At 34.5% G+C, this 23315-nt stretch overlaps 1 protein-coding gene across 1 annotated transcript in view; it reads left to right on the top strand.

Moving 5' to 3' along the window:
• The window catches only part of LOC148952760 (uncharacterized), a 76032-nt gene that overhangs the window by 49840 nt on the left and 2877 nt on the right, over nt 1-23315 (top strand). Inside the window, exons 8-12 of the mRNA XM_089088070.1 lie at nt 3182-3320; nt 6371-6544; nt 13255-13366; nt 18395-18523; nt 22691-22819. Coding sequence (XP_088944196.1) covers nt 3182-3320; nt 6371-6544; nt 13255-13366; nt 18395-18523; nt 22691-22819 — 683 coding nt within the window. The remainder of the gene's footprint in view (nt 1-3181; nt 3321-6370; nt 6545-13254; nt 13367-18394; nt 18524-22690; nt 22820-23315) is intronic.

Genomic DNA, 23315 nt, shown 5'->3' with positions numbered 1-23315 from the left:
ATTCCAGGGCAAGATAGAGTCAGATTTCTTGCATACTAGGGCATGATATTATTTACAAACGTGTCCAACCAAACTGTTGTAACGCCCATATTTATCTGCAGCAGATCGTATAGCAATACAAAAATTAAAAGATTCGTGCAACCGTTATCGTAACGTGACCAACCAAACTGTTTTAACGCCCATATTTATCTGCAGCAGATCGTATAGCAAGACAAAAATTAAAAGATTGGTGTAACCGTTATGGTAACGTGACCAACCAAACTGTTGTAACGCCCATATTTATCTGCAGAAGATCGTATAGCAATACAAAAATTAAAAGGATGGTGCAGCCGATATAGTATCGTGCCCAACCAAACTGTTGTGACGCCCATATTTATCTGCAGCAAATCGTATAACAATACAAAAATTAAAAGATTAGTGAAACCGTTATGGTAACGTGACCAACCAAACTGTTGTAACGCCCATATTTATCTGCAGCAGATCGTATAGCAATACAAAAATTAAAAGATTGGTGCAACCGTTATGGTAACGTGCCCAACCAAACTGTTGTAACGCCCATATTTATCTGCAGCAGATCGTATAGCAATACAAAAATTAAAAGATTGGTGAAACCGTTATGGTAACGTGCCCAACCAAACTGTTGTAACGCCCATATTTATCTGCAGCAGATCGTATAGCAATACAAAAATTTAAAGGATGGTGCAACCGATATGGTAACGTGCCCAACCAAACTGTTGTAACGCACATATTTATCTGCAGCAAATCGTATAACAATACAAAAATTAAAAGGATGGTGCAACCGTTATAGTAACGTGTCCAACCAAACTGTTGTAATGCCCATATTTATCTGGAGCAGATCGTATAGCAATACAAAAATTAAAAGGATGATGCAACCGTTATGGTAATGTGCCCAACCAAACTGATGTAACGCCCATATTTATCTGCAGCAGATCGTAAAACAATACAAAAATTAAAAGGATTGTGCAACCGATATGGTTCGCTCTGGCCTTTGAACAATTACAGGCTAGTGGGAATATGTAAAAATTAAGTAATAAAATGAAATTTTTAAACCATAAGAAAGCAAGGACTGTATTGATATACCAATAGACAACCAAAGGAATAAATTGAACAGAAAAAACAAAAGACATTTAAAAGACATTTTTGTAGGTAGGTCAATTCAACAATATTTTGAAGTTTTTAATCTTTAATAATGGTAATAATATGGATATCTTTGCATAAGTTAGATTTGTGGCAGTCTTTGTCACTTGCTGCAGCAACCTTCTTGGTAATTACACTTCTTGAGCCCCATAATAATATATATTTTTGCTCTTTTTCTGCTCTTTTTTCAAAAACGTTCCTCAATTTCCAACTACCAAACTAAGTAGCCTACTAAGTGAAAAACTACCTAACTGCATAAGGAGGTCTTTTTTATTAAAAATTTAGTTTTCGAATTTTCCCAACTTTTTAAGGCGTATATAGTTGAGTAAGTTTCCACTTAACCGATTTAAAGAATCCGATTTTATTTTTAATGTCCTTCGTACTTTAAGGAAAATTTTTTCACGAAGGGTATTTTGTATTTTTAAATATTGTATTTTTAAACTACCAAAGAGATGAGATAAAATTGTTTTTCACCCCTCGGACCAATCTTAGGTCTATTAGTGGCTGAAAACCGCAATTTTCAAAGTTTTTCTCTTAGTTGTTTAAAAATTGTCCGGCAGTTTCATGGTTTTCCAGCATTGCCACGTCTAAACCGTGGAAACAAACAACCAAAAGTAATTAGCTAAATTTGACAATGCTTTTCATCAGTAAAAACTTAAACATTAGTAATCTGCTGATTCCTAAAGAGCTTTAAAAAAGCTAAATATTCGCTAGCTGTTTAGTGCTATATGTGTTTAGGTGATTTTTTGCTAATTTTTCAAGGTTTCTTTTTTTTTATTATTTGGAACCCACTTAGCCTATAAATCTTAAATCACGATTAAATTGCATCTTAAACATTTTGAATACGATTAAATTGCATCAAATTTTTAAATTGCTTTAAATTGCATCGATTCTAATTGCATCGATTTTACGATTAAATTGCTTTAAATACGATTAAATTGCATCTTAAATTACACTTAAATTGCACATTGAATTGCAATTTATTAATCTTAAATTGCACTGCTGGCAAGATAAGGTGGTGGTGGCTTCCTTTAGATTTCATGTTGATGCTACTGATATACTACTGTTGATACCACTCATGTTGATACTACTCATCAGCATGATATTTCATGCTGATACTACTGCGTTGATGCTCAGTTATTTTAATTCCCTAATATACCTGAATTTGTGTTTGGTTTTTGTAGTATATGAACGGCAATCGCTCCTACTACATTCTATGAAAACTACGCTTGTGCTCAAACTAAATGATTTTTTTCTTTTTTTTTTGGTAAAAAAATATGATGATGGATTGATGAAAAGTATGGTGTAATTTACAAATTTTCATTTTAGTCAGTGTTTTATAGAGTAAAGTATTACTGTTGGGACAAAAATTCACTATTCTAGCGAAACTTAAGAAAAACTAATTACTTTACTTTCTGCACATGAGACTTGTAGAGCATAAACAAGACAAGATAACTTGACTTGTTATGGCTAGAGTTAGTGCACTAATTGTTTTTCTTTTCATTTATTTTTTTCTCCTTCTTGTCTTTTTTCTCTACTCTATCTTTTCATGTTATGTGAATGATGGATGTTTAATAAACAAATAAATATTCTATAGGATTATTTGTTATCTCCTCTGCTAAAATTTGAAAACGATTTTATCTTTTTCTTCTTAAACATCTATCTTTTATTTATAGCCCGTCTTCAGCATCTATTTTATTTACAAATAGCCTTTGCCTTATTTTTATTTGGTATTATCAAATTTTGAGCGTTTTGAGACTTGTCCCCCTTTGCTTGTGCGGCAAATGGGAACAAGTGCAAAGTTATCATGAAAATAATATTTGGAAACTTTGCATCTCCAAACTTACCTTTTTTTCTTTTTTTTTCTTTTATTTTCTTTTAGTATGGTCATTTAATCAAATCTATCTGGAATCTGAGGTAGTCTTTTATTTAAACCTAATTTAAAAACAAAAATAAATTGTGTACATTGTACTATAAAAGTAAATTATCACTCGAAATTGTTCATGCTATCTTTTTCCTACAGCAACGGGCAGTGGCCAGTCAAAGAAAAAAGCCAAACATGCTGCAGCAATGACAATTCTGGAAAAAATTAGAACTGCAGCTGCTACAAAAGCAATGGACGAAGCTGGAAAAAGACTAAAGGGATCGAACTCATCCTTAGAGTAAGAAATGTATCTTTAAATTTTTAAATGTGGTCTCCAATACCTATTAAAAGTCTAAATGGTCGAGGGTCTCTCTCTCTCTCTCTCTCTCTCTCTCTCTCTCTCTCTCTCTCTCTCTCTCTCTCTCTCTCTCTCTCTCTCTCTCTCTCTCTCTCTCTCTCTCTCTCTCTCTCTCTCTCTCTCTCTCTCTCTCTCTCTCTCTCTCTCTCTCTCTCTCTCCACCCCTCCCTTTCTTTCTCTCTCTCTCTCCACCCCTCTCTTTCTTTCTCTTTCTCAAAGTTTGGGGAAAAGAAGAAAGTAAAAGAGATAAAGCCCTTTCTAAAGTTCCAGCGAAAGTTGCATGTTTACAAATACCTCAGAAAGGGCTTCTTATCTTTTATTTTGTATTTTTTAAGGTTTGTCTTTTTATATTGTCCCTTCGATTTTTATTTACTTTTTATTCGTCTTCGTTCACTAAGGACGACCGAGCGAAATACGCGTATTTGCGTTTTCGGTCTTTTTTTGTTTTCTTCACTGTCTGTGAATTCTTTCGTTTTTCTTCCTTATCATTCTTCTCTTGTCGGAAAAAGTGCTCCACAAAAAGTGCAGCTTGTCTTGTTTTCTTAACTAAACACTGCAATAAAAAAAAGTTCTTACTTCGTGATGTTCAGAAAATATATATTTATCAGATTTTCGTTGCTATTTCATGTGTCACTGCATCCCATTCTTCACTCCTAATAGCTGGATCCTAGGATCCAGTATCCAGTCTAGTGTAAACAAACAAAAGTTTGTTTACACTTTAGGTACATAAGCTAAATAATAGGACTTTATTTAATGGAATATGATGTAAAATCAATAGCCAAAGTGATCCAAAAAGTATGCAAGGCTAGCTGCCAAAAAAATGAACATCGCTATAAGGAATTGACGACGAAGACTAATCAATAACCTTATTAGTCAGTCTTAATTGAATCTTTATGAGGTGAAAGCATCCCTTCTCCCAACCAGAGTGGTTTGTTTCAGCTTTTACAGGAAAAAGATGTAGAGAAGCATACCTTGACTGTATATTATTGGTACAGCCCGTTTTGTACTGTCACAATTGTGGCAGTTTGTGCTTTTGTGACTGCGTAGAACTAGAAGGACTAGTGTTCTCTGAATGAGGTCAAATAAATGTTGTAAAAAGTTTCAATTTCTTGTGAAAGTAGATAATTAGTTGAGAAGCTTAAGGAGAGAAAGTGAACTGCAAGCTTGAAGATTCATTTTATCAATATATGCCAGCTCAGGCTAAAACTGATAATTACTCATAAAGGCTGGATTTGTGTACCTTGAATTTCTTGTGGAATAAATTGATTTGCAAACTTGAGTGTAGGAATTAATTGTTCCTCGAGGTGGGTTACATAAAGGGGGAGGCATTTCGATTATAAATAGCACAATGGGTGAACTATTAGGAAAAATTACGAGATCTTGAGGAGAGCAGGTCCAAAGACCTTCCCCAGCATGATTTCTTGGCCTTAACCTTTGCTTGGTTAATAGAACAGGTTTTATTTTTATTATTATGCCATCTTTTGAGTTTGACTCTTGACTTTTGATTGTGACTCTGACTTTCTTTTCCTCATTTTTAATTATTTATTCGTGACATATTTGTAGCCAAATTGATATTCATGATTTTAAATATGGGGTCATGAAGCTGTGTTTTATGTTGCTGTTGTTTTTTTTTTGCGCGCGTTTCACACGTAATAGATTCAGTGTTTAGTTGTTTTTTTTGCACGTTTCATGCGTAATAGATTCAGTGTTTAGTTTCTTTTTGCACGTTTCATGCGTGATACATTCAGTGTCTAGATTCTTTTTGCACATTTAATGCGTAATAGATTCAGTGCTTTGTTTCTTTTTGCATGTTTCATGCGTAATAGATTCAGTATTATTTTTCTTTTTGTAAGTTTCATGCGTAATATATTCAGTGTTTAGTTTCTTTTTGCACATTTCATGCGTAATAGATTCAGTGCTTTGTTTCTTTTTGCATGTTTCATGCGTAATAGATTCAGTACCATGTTTCTTTTTGCACGTTTCATGCGTATTAGATTCAGTGTTTTTTTTCTTTTTACACGTTTCACGAGTATTAGATTTAGTGGATTGTTTCTTTTTGCACGTTTCATGCGTAATAGATTCAGTGTTTTGTTTCTTTTTGCATGTTTCATGCGTAATAGATTCAGTGTTTTGTTTCTTTTTGCACGTTTCATGCGTAATAGATTCAGTGTTATTTTTCTTTTTGCACGTTTCACGCGTAATAGATTCAGTGCTTTGTTTCTTTTTGCATGTTTCATGCGTAATAGATTCAGTGTTATGTTTCTTTTTGCATGTTTCATGCGTAATAGATGCAGTAAAATAAGAAATAAACATGACATCGAATGGGCAAAAGCAGTAACTTTAAATTTAGTGGGCAAGAGAAGTCGTAAATCAGTGTTTGGGATTAGAAAACAGGGTCCGTTATAAAAGCTCAAATTTACAAACTCGACTGTTTTCCTTTGAGCTTCGTTTAGATAATTCGTCACAGACATCGAACCGTATTAAGCCAGAAAAAGAACAAAAACAGAATAAATATGAAAGAATGGCACTCTTTTGAAAAAATATCGGTATTAGCTAATCACAGGCAGGTTAAAATTCGCAAATATTATTTGCTTGTTTTTTTGTGTCGTTTTAAGTTAAATTCCCTAATAATGCCTTCAAAACTTTAAATCATCACTGTGTCATGGGACTAGACAATTATGCAGATTTTCAGGAGGGAAACAAATTAGGTTTTTATGTAGCGCAAAAGATTCATGCATGCAAATAGTTAAGGACTTTGCCCCCTCCCTCTTGAAATGATTATAGTCTTACATCTTCTCCTTTTCTCCTCTGTTTGTTGTGTATTTTGTCTGCTTTTGGTTTTGTCTGAACTCCAACCCGAATCTGAACCTAGATGCTTGCCTGGTTCCAAGATAGGATGAAGATTTGGAAAAGTTGAAAGCTTTGAAGGTTGAAGGCATTGAATGCCAAAAACCATATCTAAGGCATACCTAAGTTGTCTATACTTTTAGATGTATATCTTCACTTTATGATGATGGGATCAATGACAACCCCATTGGGAGGCTACAGGAACTGTGTATTGCCAAACGTTTAGCAGTGCCAAAATATCTTATTGCCTCTCAGTTTGGACTGCCCCATCAAACAATCTTTACTAGGGTGTGCATTGTAGATATTTACAAGGAAACATTTGGGAATTTTTTTTTCCTCCTTTTTTTTTATATTTAATAGAATTGTTTAAAATGATTTCAGAATTGTCCAAATTCGGCGTCCCATACCCTTGCTTCTTTTCTACTCTCAGTTTGGACTGCCCCATCAAACATTTTTTAATTGGATATGCATTGTAGATGTTTATAAGGAAACAATTGGGAATTTCATTTTTTTTCTCCTTTTTTTTTTTTTTTTTTTTTTTTTTTTTTTGTCTATTTAATAGAACTGTTTATAATGATTTCAGAACTGTCCAAATTTAGCGTCCCATACCCTTTCTTCTTTTCTGCTCTCAGTTTGGACTGTCCCATCAAACAATCTTTAATAGGATATGCATTCTAGATATTTATAAGGAAACAATTGGGAATTTAATATTTTTCTCCTTTTTTTTTAATATAATTGAACTGTTTAAAATGATTTCAGAACTGTCCAAATTTATTGCCCCATACCCTTTCTGCTTTTCTAATCTCAGTTTGGACTGTCCCATCAAGAAATCTTTAATATGGTGTGCATTGTAGATGTTTACAATGAAACAAGTTGGAATTTCATTTTTTTCTTTTTTTTTTAATTTAATAGAATTGTTTAAATGATTTATGAACTGTCAAACTTTGGCGCCCCATACGCTTTCTTCTTTTATACCTTCAAATGACTTTCTTTTAGACACAATTGGAAAACCTCCAAGATTGTTACCCTAAGCTTTCTTGCGAAAACAGTGTGTATGCCTGGACAATTTAGAGTAACTTCGGAGAGTATGAATGAATCATCCACATGATTTTAACAGGATTAGAGTTTTACCAAAAGGTGTCAGTGCCATTCTTGGGGATCGCGCTTTGATACCTTATGTGGTGATAAATGTAATTATGAGTCCTTCTTATAGTTCTAGACCATAATAGTAGACTTTGGGTCTACTATTATAAAAACATGAGAGATCTCAATGGGATTTTAAATAGATCTCGAGGTCTCTTTAAAGCAAGACTTACGGTAACGATGATATGCCCCTGTTCTTATCAGAGGTAATGCCTGTAGCCTTCAATGCATTATTTATCTATTATTTATTTATTTTTTCCACATCAACTTTATTTGGAAGGAAAATCTTAGAAACTTTGTAGGTGCTACAATTGATTGAAAGGACCCAAGTTCTAGTGCCCTTCTTCGGGCATGCAACCAGTCCCTGCCCTTCTTTTCTAACTGCCCCCCCCCCCAAACTTGAAATACATTTAGTCAAAATTTTGAGACATCTATTTTTGTTCAAAATAGTTGAAGGTCCAATAAACAGGGCTGACATTACCCCCAGGCCTCTGGACAAGGTCTGTAAATACTGTAAATTGGCAACTGTTTAAGTATATTTCTATTTTAATGGAAAAGGAGGCTTGAATAGTTAGTAATCTCAGGTTAGGTTTGGATATTAAAAAGATTTATAGTTAGTAATCTCATATAGTAATATTATAGTAATATAGTAATAGTAATAGTAATTATAGTAATAGTAATATTATAGTTAGTAATCTCAGGAACGGTTTGGATATTAAGTTGAAACGTCCAGGAAGTACTGAGAAGGATTTTGAACTAAATAAAGAAAACAACATTATGGATGTCCAGGTTGTCAAAAGGATGTATCTGCAATGCGTATTAAATTCCTCAGGGTGTTAAATTGAAACTTTCAGGGACGTTTAACTAAATCAAGAGACACTAAGAGCATCCATGTTGTCAAAGGATGCCTCTGCATTTCGGCAGAATCTTTTCAAAGGCTATGACACTAAAGTTGAAGGTTTCAGGGAGTTTTGACGGGGATGCTGAACTTTGTCAGAATAAACTATGTGGATCACTATGGGATCACTATGTGGATACACTATGGGGATTTTGAACTAAATCAAAAGACACTGTCTATTCAGGTTATCGAAAAGTATTATCTCGAACAAACTGCAAACTGCTAATGTTATTAAGCTGAAATCGTCAGGGAATTCTTAGAGGGTTCTTGGAAGTAAATCAAAATGCTTTGTGTGAGACAGGTTGTCAAATGGACGTGTCTGCAATATCTCAGAAATAAAATATATATTAAGCGAAAGCTTTTAGAAAATGTTTTGGGGAATGTTGAACTAAATCAAAAGGCACTGTGTGCATCCAGGCTGCTAAGTGGGCGTACCTGCGATATCTTAAGAACAGCTAAGGGTATTAAATTGAAGGTGTCAGGGAATTTTGATTGTTATTTTCAACTAAATAAAAAAACACTATTTGCACTCAGATGGTCAAACGGGTGTGTCTGCACTGTCTCAAGGACAAATATAAGTATTAACTTGAAAATTTCTGAGAATGATAAGGAGGATATTGAACTAAATCAAGAAATATGATACGCAGCCAGGTTGCTAGTTTAGTATTTCTCCAATATCTTTGGGACAGCTAAAGGCATTAAACTTAAACTTTCCGAGAATATTGAGGGGGGTGTTGAACTAAATGAAACGCCACTATTTACGTTCTGGTTGTCAATATGTCATATCTGAAAATTCTTAGGAATAAGCAAGGGTATTAAGTTGAAACTTTCATGCATTATCGTGGGGATAACGTACTAAATCGAAATACCCTATATGGATTGAGGTTGTCAAAATAAACTCTTCGCAATATCTCTGGTACGGCTAAGGGTATTAAGATGAAATTTTCATTGAATGCCGAGGGGGATGTTAACTAAATCAAAAGACACTTCCAGAATGTCAAAACTGTGTATGTGAAAATTTCAATAATGGCTAAAGATATTAAGTAGAAGCTTTCCTAGAATGGTTAGGGTGATCTTAAACTCAATCAAAAGACACTACATACTTTCAGGCTGTTAAAATGACGACTTTTCCTACCACAGGAAGCAAGCGCTCATTTCAAAGTCACAAATAGAAAAGTTTAAAGAGTCAGAAATAAAGAGAGCTAAGTGATGCCTCTAATATATGTTTATTTTTTTATTTAGTTTTTTCATATGTAATCTTTTAGACATTCTTATGGGAGGATTATTTTGAGCATATTATCTAAAAATTCCAGTTTCATAAAAAGATTAGTTCAAGAACGGTCCTAAACATTGATTTCTAATCGAACGAAGATAATACAATAACTAGGTTGAATATATCTCAGATCACCTTTTGTAACTTAAGAATCAAACAGTTCGTGGTAACGAACTGTAAGTAAGGAGCGACCCGGCTCAATGGTAACCGAAACTCTAGAAAACAGAATTTTGATACCAATAGATACGCAAAAAGAATCAGATTTTAATTCTGATTTAAAATATATAAATTGCATCAAGTTTATTCTTACTCATCAAAAGTCAGGCAACAGAGATAATTTGGCAAATTTCCGAAAAAAGAGAGTAACACCCCCTAAAAACGCTAGACACTTAATAAAATTCACATCATCGGATTTAGCATATCATAGAACCCTACTGTAGAGGTTTCAAGCTCCTATCTATAAAAATGTTGAATTTTCCATTTTTTGTCATAAGAAAGATCAGGGATGCGTGTTTTTTTTCCAGGGGTAATCGTATCGACCCAGCGGTCCTAGAATATCGTGGGGGGGTTCATTGGAACGGAAATTAAAAGTTCTACTGCCCGTTTTAAGTGACCAAAGAAAATGGAGGGCAACTAGGCCCCCTCCCACGCTCTTTTTTTCCCAAAGTCACCTGATCAAAATTTTGAGATAGCCATTTTGTTCAGCATGGTCGAAAATGTTGTAACTATGTCTTTTAAGATGACTCAATCCCTTGAAGCCCCAGGGGGAGGGCTGAAAGTTCTGAATTTTACCCAATGTTAACATAGAGTATGGTTTATTGGGAAGTATACAGTAGTGTTCAGTTGTTATTTTTTCTGTTAGGGGGAGTTGGGGTTGGGTTGGGGTTTATGCGAGCGGATTTTTCCATGAAGGAAGTTTTCATGGGGTAAGGGACATTGCTATGAAGGGGGCGCCGGATTTCCCATCATTATTTTACAAACAAATAAGAAATTAAATATAAAAAAACAAGTTTTTCAACTGAAAGTAAGGAGCAACATCAAAACTTAAAACGAACAAAAAAATATTAGCTATATGATTGGGTTCACCTTCTAGTCAATGCCTCGCTCTTTAAGCCAAAGATTTTTTAGTACTTTCATAAGAGCTATTTATTCTAATTAATGGCCGTTGTGATTAAGGGGTCCTTTTTAAACAATTGGAACAAAATTTTGTTTACTTAATCAATGACGGTGACCCAAAATAAAAGCTGCATTAACTAAAAAACGATCTGAAATTAAATAAAAAAAGACAATTTTTTTAAACTGAAAGTAAGGAGCGACATTAAAACTTAAAACGAACAGAATTTATTCCGTATATGAAAGGGGCTGTCCCCTCCTTGACTCAAGTGTCAAATCGGTTCTAGATGGTGAATCATGCTTTAATCACTGGATTAAAGCATGATTGACCGTCTAGGAACCGATTGAGCCATTCAAACTTTCTATCATTCACCGTAGATGCTTGACTCAAGTGTCAAATAGAGTCTAGATGGTCAATCATGCTTTAATCAATTGATTAAAGCATGATTGACCGTCTAGGAACCGATTGAGTCATTCAAACTTTCAATCATTCACCGTAAACGCTTGACTCAAGTGTCAAATAGGTTCTAGATGGTCAATCATGCTTTAATCAATTGATTAAAGCATGATTGACCATCTAGAACCTATTTGACACTTGAGTCAAGCGTTTACGGTGAATGATAGAAAGTTTGAATGACTCACTCGGCTCCTAGACGGTCACTCATGCTTGAATAAATGGATTAAAGCATGATTGACCATCTAGAACCTATTTGACACTTGAGTCAAGCGTTTACGGTGAATGATTGAAAGTTTGAATGACTCAATCGGTTCCTAGACGGTCAATCATGCTTTAATCAATTGATTAAAGCATGATTGACCATCTAGAATCTATTTGACACTTGAGTCAAGCATCTACGGTGAATGATAGAAAGTTTGAATGACTCAATCGGTTCCTAGACGGTCAATCATGCTTTAATCAATTGATTAAAGCATGATTGACCATCTAGAACCTATTTGACACTTGAGTCAAGCGTGTTTACGGTGAATGATTGAAAGTTTGAATGACTCAATCGGTTCCTAGACGGTCAATCATTCATTAATCAATTGATTAAAGCATGATTTAACATTTAGAACCTATTTGACACTTGTGTCAAGCGTTTACGGTGATAGATAGAAAGTTTGAATGACTCAATCGGTTCCTAGACGGTCAATCATGCTTTAATCAATTGATTAAAGCATGATTGACCATCTAGAACCTATTTGACACTTGAGTCAAGCATTTACGGTGAATGATTGAAAGTTTGAATGGCTCAATCGGTTCCTAGACGGTCAACCATGCTTTAATACATGGCTTAAAGCATGAGTGACCATCTAGAAACTATTTGACACTTAGAGTCAAGCGTTTACGGTGAATGATTGAAAGTTTGAATGACTCAATCGGTTCCTAGACGGTCAATCATGCTTTAATCAATTGATTAAAGCATGATTGACCATCTAGAACCTATTTGACACTTGAGTCAAGCATCTACGGTGAATGATAGAAAGTTTGAATGGCTCAATCGGTTCCTAGACGGTCAATCATGCTTTAATCAATTGATTAAAGCATGATTGACCATCTAGAACCTATTTGACACTTGAGTCAAGCATCTACGGTGAACGATAGAAAGGTTGACTGACACCCTTGGTTCCTAGATGGTCAATCAAGCTTTAATCAATTGACTAACGCAAGATTCAACATATAGAATCTATGTTTCACTTGAGTGAAGCGTTTCCGGTGACTGATAGAAAGTTTGAATGGCTCAATCGGTTCCTAGACGGTCAATCATGCTTTAATCAATTGATTAAAGCATGATTGACCATCTAGAACCTATTTGACACTTGAGTCAAGCATCTACGGTGAATGATAGAAAGTTTGAATGACTCAATCGGTTCCTAGACGGTCAATCATGCTTTAATCAATTGATTAAAGCATGATTGACCATCTAGAACCTATTTGACACTTGAGTCAAGCATCTACGGTGAATGATAGAAAGTTTGAATGACTCAATCGGGTCCTAGACGGGCAATAATGCTTTAATCAATTGATTAAAGCATGATTGACCATCTAGAACCTATTTGACACTTGAGTCAAGCATCTACGGTGAATGATAGAAAGTTTGAATGACTCAATCGGTTCCTAGACGGTCAATCATGCTTTAATCAATTGATTGACGGAAGCTATTGATCAAAATGATTGACCGTCTAGGATGTACTTAAGGTATATCTGACTTGCCAATTAAATGATATTTTAAAAGAATTTTTTCACAAGATGTCCCTCCCCTTGCAACCTGCCACTCCTGGGCTGGTAAGCACATTAGTATAATATTTATTTATTATTACCACAGTGCAGAAGGCTTTCGCTTGTACAATTTATGCTAATCCTAATTCAACAAGAGGAGAGTTGTCAAAAGTTAGCACCCATATTAATAGCCATCTTCCCAAAGTATTAAACAGAAGGAAGCTGCGGAATGATTCTACTGGCTGTTCCAGTGAGAAATCCTAGAAATACGTTTAATGAGGCTCAAAGTCACAGAATATTTCTTTTTCTAAGGAAATAATAGCTTCATAAAATGTGGAAAAGTTGCAATGAACTTTTAAGCTTTCATGTTTTGATTCTTTCTAGGCTCGGGGAAATCCAAAAAGCTTGCGAAACGCCAAGCAGCTGTGAAAATGATAAAGACCATTAAAGATGTACCCTTGGAACAGCCAGCCATACACGATGAGAACGGTGAGGTGAGTGAGGTGAGTACACGGTGAGGACGGTATTACTAGGTAAAATGGCGGGGATAAGTAACTAGAGGGACTACCGGTTGAAAATGAAAAGAGACATTACATTTCACTTACTGGCAGGTCCTTTAATTTCATTGAATTTTCTCAAAAACAATAAATGTGGTACCCTAGAAAGTAAATGGGGATACATCTCGGGAGGAAGGGGGCTGTAATTTTTTCAATCTTTTACGAAATCAAGTAAAACCCTTTTCAGACGCAATACTGCAGCGTACCTGTAATGTTACATCTTTTTTTTTCAGTGAAACTGAAGCAGGCGATCTATGATGATTTGGTTGGAGGAACCATTCCACATTTAGTCTGTTTCATTTTTTGTTATTTTCCATAATTTTTATTTTACTTTTCTAAATTTGTCCGGCTTTTATCTTTTCTTTTTGTTACTATCCTTTTTATTGTTATCTAAATTGAAGAGACAGTCTTTGATTCAGGCAAAAATATTGGCAATTCTCTACTGGTTTTGCTTCTTTTCTTTTTACTTTTTTTTTTGCCCCCTGGTCCTTTACCGTTTCTTTGAATAATGAGTTGTTTTTTTTTTCCTAAGTTGTATGAAATGAATTTTGAGTAGAGTTGTATGTAAAAGCCGAAGGAATGGCTGACATTAACTGAGGGCTAAAAAATGGTGTTAACTCTAAACTGAAACATGAAAAATATGCGATCGTGCAAATTACATATCATATCAAGGAGGCACACTTGTGCCTCTATAAAGAGGCGAACCACCACAATGTTAAGCGATTTCAGGTCCTAGAGCTCGCAGAGAGACGGCGGTAATCGCATTTTGTAGCCCAAGCTCAAACTAAGAAACTTGCAAAATTTCATTCTCCTCCGATTTTATCTTCATGGGGTGAACTGGGCCGGAAGTTTGGACCCTCCCACCACAGCCCCCCGTTAACGTTGTTCGATTGGGCTGGAATTTAGAGGTTAGGCTTTCCTAGGGCCCGGGAGCTTATCCTCGAAATTTCAGCTCAATCAGATCACTTTTTCCCTGTTTTCAAAAAACCAAATATAGCCACTTAAAATTCATATTTTTTTTTTCTTAGCCACGCTTACAAGCCACAGTTGGCAACGAATCAGGGTGAATGAGGACTCATTCGAAGCAAAATTTGACCTGTTAGGGTCTTTTGATTTTTTCAGACCGAAAAAATTATCCCCCGAATTTACATTTACGAAAAACCTTGTTTTCCTATATTAGCCCATGTTAATTTTTCCCACCACAACCCTCCTTTAACGTTGTCTGATCGGGCTGAAATTTAGAGGATAAGCTTTCCTGGGGCCTGGGAGCTTGGCCTCGAAATTTCAGCTCAATCTGATCACTCCTTCCCTGTTTTCCAAAAACCAAATATCAAGTTTCATGGGAATTTGCTTGCGTCGAAAATAGCTTCCATTTACTAAAAAACAATTACAATTGTGTCTGTTTAGTCTCGCGGTTGACACTCCAGACTGTCAGGCGGAAAACCCGGGTTCGATTCACTGTCAGAGCAAATTTTTTATATACTGAATTTAAACTTTAAAAAGAAACTCGGTTTCTTTTTTAAATTATTTGAAAAAAATTACGTTTTCTAAAGAGTTAAAGAGGCTGAGTTACAAGGTCGACCCTTGAGTAATAAACTGCACAAAAACGTGCAGAAATTATTTGAAAAAAAATACGTTTTCTAAAGAGTTAAAGAGGCTGAGTTACAAGGTCGAACCTTAAAACGTACAGGGATTAGGAGGCACAGTTGGGGGGCTGCCGCCCCCAAACCTCCCGCTTTCGCAGCCTGTAAATAAACAAAAAAAGTTTTTTAAAGTGAAAGTAAGGAGCGAAATTAAATCTTAAAACGATCAGAAATTATTCCGTATATGAAAGGGGCTGTGCCCTCCTCAACGCCTCGCTCTTTACGCTAAAGTTTTTATTGTTTAAAAAAAAGAGTTGTGAGAAAGTCAAACTTTAGCGTAAAGAGTGAGGCGTTGAGGAGGGCACAGCCCCTTTCATATACGGAATAATTACTGATCGTTTTAATATTTAATTTCGCTCCTTACTTTCACTTTAAAAAACTTTTTTTGTTTATTTACAGGCTGCGAAAGCGGGGGGTTTTGGGGGCGGCAGCCCCCCAACTGTGCCTCCTAATCCCTGTACGTTTTAAGGTTCGACCTTGTAACTCAGCCTCTTTAACTCTTTAGAAAACGTAGTTTTTTTCAAATAATATAATCTATAAGACTGAGGACCAAAGGTGTTTGACAACTCAGGCACTTCTCAATTATTAGCCTAATAGTGAAAATTTGGTCGACACATCCTCTGCCTTTTCTAAAACCTTACTGTTCTTCTCTTAAAACTATGTCTACGGAATCTCTCAGTCTAAAAAGTATCATATTACTAAGTAATTTACTACCTACAGAGACCAGACTAATGCCTCGATAATTACCGCACTAACTTTTATCACCTTTCTTATAAAGTGGCTTAATTAATGTTTTCCTAAAATCGTTAGATACTTCCCCTTTTTCAAAAATCATATTAATAATCTCATTTTGTTCATTCTAGTTCATCCATTTTGCTCATACTTTCATCACTTTCATGCTTAAAGCATCAGCATAATTTTTCTACTACCTTAAAAAGCTTCTTATTCTAATTAAACGACCTTTGCGTTCTCTGTAGCCTATTTTCATTGAAAAAAAGCTTGTTTTTATTTAATTTTGATTGGTTTTGAAATACGCCAGAAATTCCCTCCTCCAAGGGACTTTCTCCCAGAAGTCCCTCCTCCTCCAATGAAAAGTTTTCAAGCGGAAAATTTCCTCATGAAGATTTTTTCCCGTGGAAAATTTCTTACAGTCCTTGCAGCACTATTTACAGCACTATGGCCGGAAGCTACGGTTATTTTTGCCAAGAATGGCTAAACAAAACAAACTACTGCAAAAATCTGTTTTCCTAAAGTATTGCGAGACGTTAAGGGAAAAATAGATCAGATTTGTTCATTTTCATACCATCACCCTTAGGCTCACTTTTAACCCTTAAGCCCAGCCACAATGAGAAAGAAGAGATGTATTTATTTAACGAAAAAAACAAACAATATTGCATTAAAGTCGATTGATTTTTAAAGTGAGAAATTAATAGATTTTTTTTATATACTGTTATTGGGACAATAAGATAATTTAATTTAGGGGAAGGAGTAATGGAAATTTCGGAAAGGTGTGGCCCTCTTATTCCGCCTATGACTAAAGGAAAATTGTTAACACCACAAAAAGATATACCTTGCTATTTTTGAAAGGGAGGGGAGAGGGCTTGCTGATTTTAAACAAATTTATCAAGCCAAAAAAAGATCGGTAATTGAGTATCATCCAGTACACACTCGAGAATTTGGATCTAAAAATCAGACCGAACCGGTTTATAGAGATGGTATTTTGGTTGGGTTAGGTTATTTGAGGTATTCAATATACATAGTTTGACTTTCTTACAACTCTTTTTTTTAAACAATAAAAACTTTAGCGTAAAGAGCGAGGCGTTGAGGAGGGCACAGCCCCTTTCATATACGGAAGCGGAGGTTTGGGGAGCGGCAGCCCCCCAACTGCACCTCCTAATCCCTGTACGTTTTAAGGTTCGAACTTGTGACTCAGCCTCTTTAACTCTTTAGAAAACGTAGTTTTTTTCAAATAATTAGTAGATAAGGGCGAAAATCGTTAATGTAGACTTATATGGTAGAAGACTTCTGCAGTAGACTTTTTTTTTAATTGACCTCGTAATCCTCGTGGTTGACGTTATGAATTGAACGATGTTCTGACAATACATATTCCATGATGATGCGAAATAGTTCCGTGGCAAAATTGACCAGCCACAATTATTCCTGACTGGTGATTGTCAAAAGCAGTTGCCATTCCATTCTTCTTTGCCCCTCGTATGCTAGTAAAAAGCTGACGAAAGCTTTTAAGGGTCTGTGTCACTAGAAAAAAAAATAGCAGTATAATTACGTATCTTAACAGCGCACTCCCATCATATTTCCCTCTCCCCTCCTAGATTTTGAAAAATTGCAATATTCCCCCCTTCCCTATATTCTTGTGAATCCAACCCCTGTTTGGAAGGTTAAAAATTTTGCAATTAAAAAAAGAATCGTTTGGCAGTTCAATATCTCTTCCCACATAGATAAGTCCTGTCCTATGCTTGTTTTTTTCCCCTTTGCCCCTAGATTTGAAAAAATACTTTTATGGTGTTTTTATTGAAAAATACTTTTGTTGATCTATTATTAAAAAAGATTCATTAAACAACAAATCTCATCCTTGTGTGCAGGTATTGTGTGCAGCAACTTCTTATAATTGTTTATGCATTTGGCAGATCTTGTTGGAAACCATATGAAGTGTCAGGTCTGCACCGTTTCCTCTAATAACAAAGTGACGCCTCTGGGGAAGAGTATATTAATTTTGTCGCAGCCGATGTTTTCACCAAATTCCTCTTGCCAAAAATTTTAGTAGTTTGTTTATGAATTTCTAGTTTTGGAAGTGGAAACACTTGTTTGGACGTGCTTCCAAATGCTTTGCACGTACTTATCAATTTGTTATCAATGTATTAAATAGCTTGTATCAATTTCTATTAAATAGCTTATAGGCTATTCATGTAATCGTTGGTTGATAGCAAGAAATACAACAATTTATACAAGAAATACAACAATTTATACAAGAAATACAACAATTTATACAAGAAATACAACAACAATTTATACAAGAAATACAACAATTTATACCAGAAATACAACAATTTATACAAGAAATACAAGAAATAAAACAATTTATACAAGAAATACAACAATTTATACCAGAAATACAACAATTTATACAAGAAATACAACAATTTATTCAAGAAATACAAGAAACACAACAACAATTTATACCAGAAATACAACAATTTATACAAGAAATACAACAATTTATACAAGAAACACAACAATTTATACAAGAAATATAACAGTTTATACAAGAAATATAAGAAATAGGCTACAACAATTTATCTTTCAGGTCGTAAATAAAGCATCTGATCGCCATTCGACATCAAAATCTCAGAAATCGGCTGATGGTCATTTAAAGATATTACAGTTCCATCGTCCTATGAAGATTGCTACTAGCCAAGTTATTGAATCTTTGCAAGTATGTATTTATATATTTTTAATGTATTTGGTGGTTATATAATAACATTAATAATTATGTAAGTAAGAATTTTCTTTAATCACCTGATCCCCTTAAAATTGAAACCGGTTCCCAGATTTGGAGTTTCAAATTAAGCTAGTAAAACAGGATTCTAGATCCATAGGAGGGAAATTTTTAATTAGCTCCCAATAAAGGAATCTTCTTGTTATTTAGAAGGATTCTAATGTGCTAAAGAAAAGGCAAATGAATAAGGTAAATAAAACAAGTTTTCTTGTTTTGAATAAATGAATGAGATCATTAATTATTTTTTTGTCTTATTCCTCTATGTTTTTCAATATTGACCAAAAAAACTTACTTGTTTGTTTTGTTCCTTAGATCATGGGTTGATCCAGGGTGGCTTGAGGACCCCTCTCAACCCCTCCCCCCTTAAGATTTTTCTGGCTCCCTCATTCTGCTTTTTTTTCTCCTTTTTTTTCACTTTTTTTTAAATAAACTTGTTAGTTTGGGCAATTATTGGCACTCTTGTCACATTGCCCCCCCCCCCCAAGATTTTACTGTAGATCCTTCTTTGTCATTCTGGACAAGCGACCAAGTCGCTTGTCCAGAATCCACAATTAAAGCTTTGCGCAATCGAAGGTTAAAACCGTACTTGCGACTAGTGCTTAGACAAAAATAAATAAAGGGGGTATATCTAGTAATTTTACGGATATTATCCAGGGTTGCCACCCCTAGTAATTTTTTATATTGCCTGAACAAAAATCACTAAATCAGCACATGGATCACTATATTATTGAAGAGAAAAATTGTCAACCAAAAAAATCACTAGAATCTAATTTTTTTCTTACCGGGTGGCAATCTTCTTTTAAGTCCTTAGGCGCTGAAATGTTGTATAAGAAGAAAGCATAATATCTAACGTCTTTTTTGACATGTTGATAGTCGACACGACGAGCAAGGTTGACACATTTGGAAAACTTAAGATGTCAACAGAGTCAAATAAATGAATACGAATCTTAAAGAGGCTACTCGGAGTGTATATTCAGTCAACTAGTGCCATCTGTTACTAAATTTATCGACTAGGAGATCTACCTCACATTAGAGCAGTGGTTCTCAAACTTATTTAGACAATGTACCCCTTTTTACCCACAGCACATTTTAGGTACCCCTTCTCAGTTACCGATAGGCCTAATAAGTAAACTATTGCTAAAATATAAATAAAATTGCCAGTCCTAGAGTTAAACGGTTGTTCCTTTTTTTTTGCCGGCCGGTCACCCCTTAAAAAATTTTGCATACCCACAAGGGATACGCGTACCATGGTTTGAGAACCACTGCATCAGAGTAAAAACTTGCGATTGAATGGAATCATTTTTGATATCATGATTATCACAGCACACAACTTGATGCACTCACCTGATACCGGGAAAGATATGTTTCATTACTTCCTACAGAAGACGCTGATCAAATGCCCAGGGAGAGACAAGCTCACACCTTTGGGAGAATTCAGCGTAAAGGGCTGGGCACACGTAGCTGATTTCGGGAACTGATTTCCAATTCAGCGCCGATTTTAAAAAAATCGGCGTCGATTTGAGCTTGAAAATGATCATCACAAAAAAAAAGTAGGGATACAAATTAATAGTCAGCCAGAGATGTCTGCGGTGAAAGGCCCCGCTACTGGGCTGAGAACTAAACTGAGAACTAAGCTGAGATCAATCAAGCAACTATTAATAAACTCTAGTTGACTATTTGTGTCCATGATTATTTATTTTGAAAATCTCGCGCAATAAATTTTTCTTTCAACAAATCTTTCTTACCGCTATCGTTTGTCCACTGATGCTGAAATCAGTTCCCGGAATCAGCTATGTGTGCCGAGCCCTTAAGAGTCGGTCTTTGACTTGGTGATTTAGAATATGCTATCCATGTTTTTCCATTGTTAATGTTATTTTATTTGTTTTATAAATCCGAAAAAGAAGTTTTTCAAAGAAAAGTAAAGGGTTATATTAACTTTAACACTTGCAGAAATAAATTCCTATAATAATTCAAAATCAAAACGACCAAAAATTTTAATTCAAGAATAAATGAAACCCAAAACAAAAAGAAATTAAATAGACAATTATAGCAAATATATATATGACCTGTGCTAAAATAAACGAATAAATAAATATTAAAACGAGTGAAAATAATATTAAATATTCAAGTCAAACTTAAAATTAATAAAAATCACTACAAACCAGAGTTTGGCTTAGACCACGGCGGTGTGCTGATATGGGATGACCGGGGGCGACGGGGCCAAAAACAGCGCGCCAGCGCCGCGCCACCTGTAAGATATCGGCGGCACGCCGCCGGCGCGATCAATGTAGATCGCAAACATTAATGTTTTCATCAGTCTTTCTGCAAATCACAGCTAAAATTTAAAACAGATTTGAGACTGTTAAGGGGGGTAAAAATTCGTAAATGTCTTGCTCGAAACTGATTTTTTTTGTTAATCATGCGAAAAAGTAGAAATTTGTTTGAAACAAATTAGCCGTCACGTTTCAAAGTGACTGCATAATACTTTAAGCAGACCTTAGTTATGCCATCTTAACATCAATAATCACGAAAATTAGTAGTTTTTTTTTTCATCGAGCATTACTGTATACAAAACTTCAAGTACCGTACCACAAAGTTCGTCAGTTATCTGGGTAAAAACTTTTAATATAAGTTTGAACTTGGAAGCTTAATTTTTTCATAATACTCTTTGCCTATATATGTTTTGTCACCTTTAAAACAGTTGAAATGAGCGACTTTGATATTAATTGTTCTTTTTTTTTTTTTTTTTTGCTCTTTTGGATTCCTAAAAAGCCTTCCTTGTATTAAAAACTGGTTTTTAATAACAATTTTTAAAAAATATATTTTAAATGTTTTTTTTGGCTTCTTTATAGAATATATGTCATGTAGGCTAAGGCTGAACTGCTGCTTTTTTTTATTGCTTTTGGCTGCTCTTTTGGGATATTATTAATTTTTTCTTTTGGGGATTCATTCCAAATTATAAAATCATAAATACCTAATATCAGCTAAATTATAAACTGTATCTTAAAGGAGTAAATTTATCAAATTGAAAAATACATGATGAACACTTCAATTACAATGAAAAAAAAAGTAATTAATGATTTACTTGGTATGAAGAAAAATGAAGCGCCAGCTATTTTCATAGGTAAAAAATGGAAAACGCATCCGTTTTAAATGTAATTAAATGAAATAATATGCAGACTGAATCTAGCTCCAGGAAGATGTTGAGATTTTCTTCCTAGTTCGTCACTTTTAATCGAAGCAAAATGTTAGGAGACTTAGTATAAGTGATTGAGTTTAAGCTTTGATTTACAAATGCTCACAAAAATTACCAAATTTAAGAAAGTCGCAACATTAAGTCACCTGTGGTCAAAATACTCAAAGACTCCTCTTTGATCCCCACCCAGGCTCAAAGCTTGAAAATCTACAAAGAGTTTCTTTTTAAAATAGCTTCCAAGCGTAGTTAGGGGTATTTAGCCTGTTTTGCTTTTCTTCAAAGCTTTCAAAAGTGTTATAATATTCCAAATGTTACATTTGTTATATTTGTGCATAGTTTTGGTCATCATTAGTTAGATGATCGAATTTTTTAAACCACTGTAGATACGTAAAAACGTTGCAACATCTAGTACTCATAGACTCATTTTTTTATAAACAACTATCGTAGCCGTGGCCGAAGCCGTGACTATATGGCGCTGTTTAGTACATTGCATAAAACTGGTCACTGGCGGTTTAAATAACTGACAAAATTTATACAAGAAATACAATAACAATTTATACAAGAAATACAACAATTTATACAAGAAATACAACAATTTATACAAGAAATACAACAACAATTTATACCAGAAATACAACAATTTATACAAGAAATACAACAATTTATACAAGAAATACAAGAAATACAACAACAATTTATAACATAAATACAACAATTTATACAAGAAATACAAGAAATACAACAATTTATACAAGAAAATACAACAACAATTTACACAAGAAATACAACAATTTATACAAGAAATACAACAATTTATACAAGAAATACAACAATTTATACAAGAAATACAACAATTTATACCAGAAATACAACAATTTATACCAGAAATACAACAATTTATCTTTCAGGTCGTAAATAAAGCATCTGATCGCCATTCGACATCAAAATCTCAGAAATCGGCTGATGGTCATTTAAAGATATTACAGTTCCATCCTGCTATGAAGATTGCTACTAGCCAAGTTATTGAATCTTTGCAAGTATGTATTTATATATTTTTTAATGTATTTGGTGGTTATATCATAACATTAATAATTATGTAAGTAAGAATTTTCTATAATCACCTGATCCCCTTAAAATTGAAACCGGTTCCCAGATTTAGAGTTTCAAATTAAGCTAGTAAAACAGGATTTTAGATCCATAGGAGGGAAATTTTTAATTAGCTCCCAATACAGGTATCTTCTTGTTATTTAGAAGGATTCTAATGTGCTAAAGAAAAGGCAAATGAATGAGGTGAATAAAATAAGTTTGCTTGTTTAGCAAATAAATGAATGAGATCATTAATTCTTTTTTTGTCTTATTTCTCTATGTGTTTCGGTATTGACCGAAAAAACTTATTTATTTGTTTTGTTTCTTAGACCAGGGTTGGATGCAGGGGGCAGGGGACACCTCTCGACCCCTCCCCCCCCCCCTCAAGATTTTTCTGGCACCCTTATTCTGTTTTTTTTGCTTTTTTTTTAAATAAACTTGTCAGTT

This window comes from Artemia sp. Qi Xiang Cuo, chromosome 4, assembly GCF_049724085.1.
Source record: "Artemia sp. Qi Xiang Cuo chromosome 4, ASM4972408v1, whole genome shotgun sequence".
Taxonomy (NCBI): domain Eukaryota; kingdom Metazoa; phylum Arthropoda; class Branchiopoda; order Anostraca; family Artemiidae; genus Artemia; species Artemia sp. Qi Xiang Cuo.
Note: the sequence above shows the minus strand (reverse complement) of the source record. Positions and strands in the feature narration are given on the sequence as shown.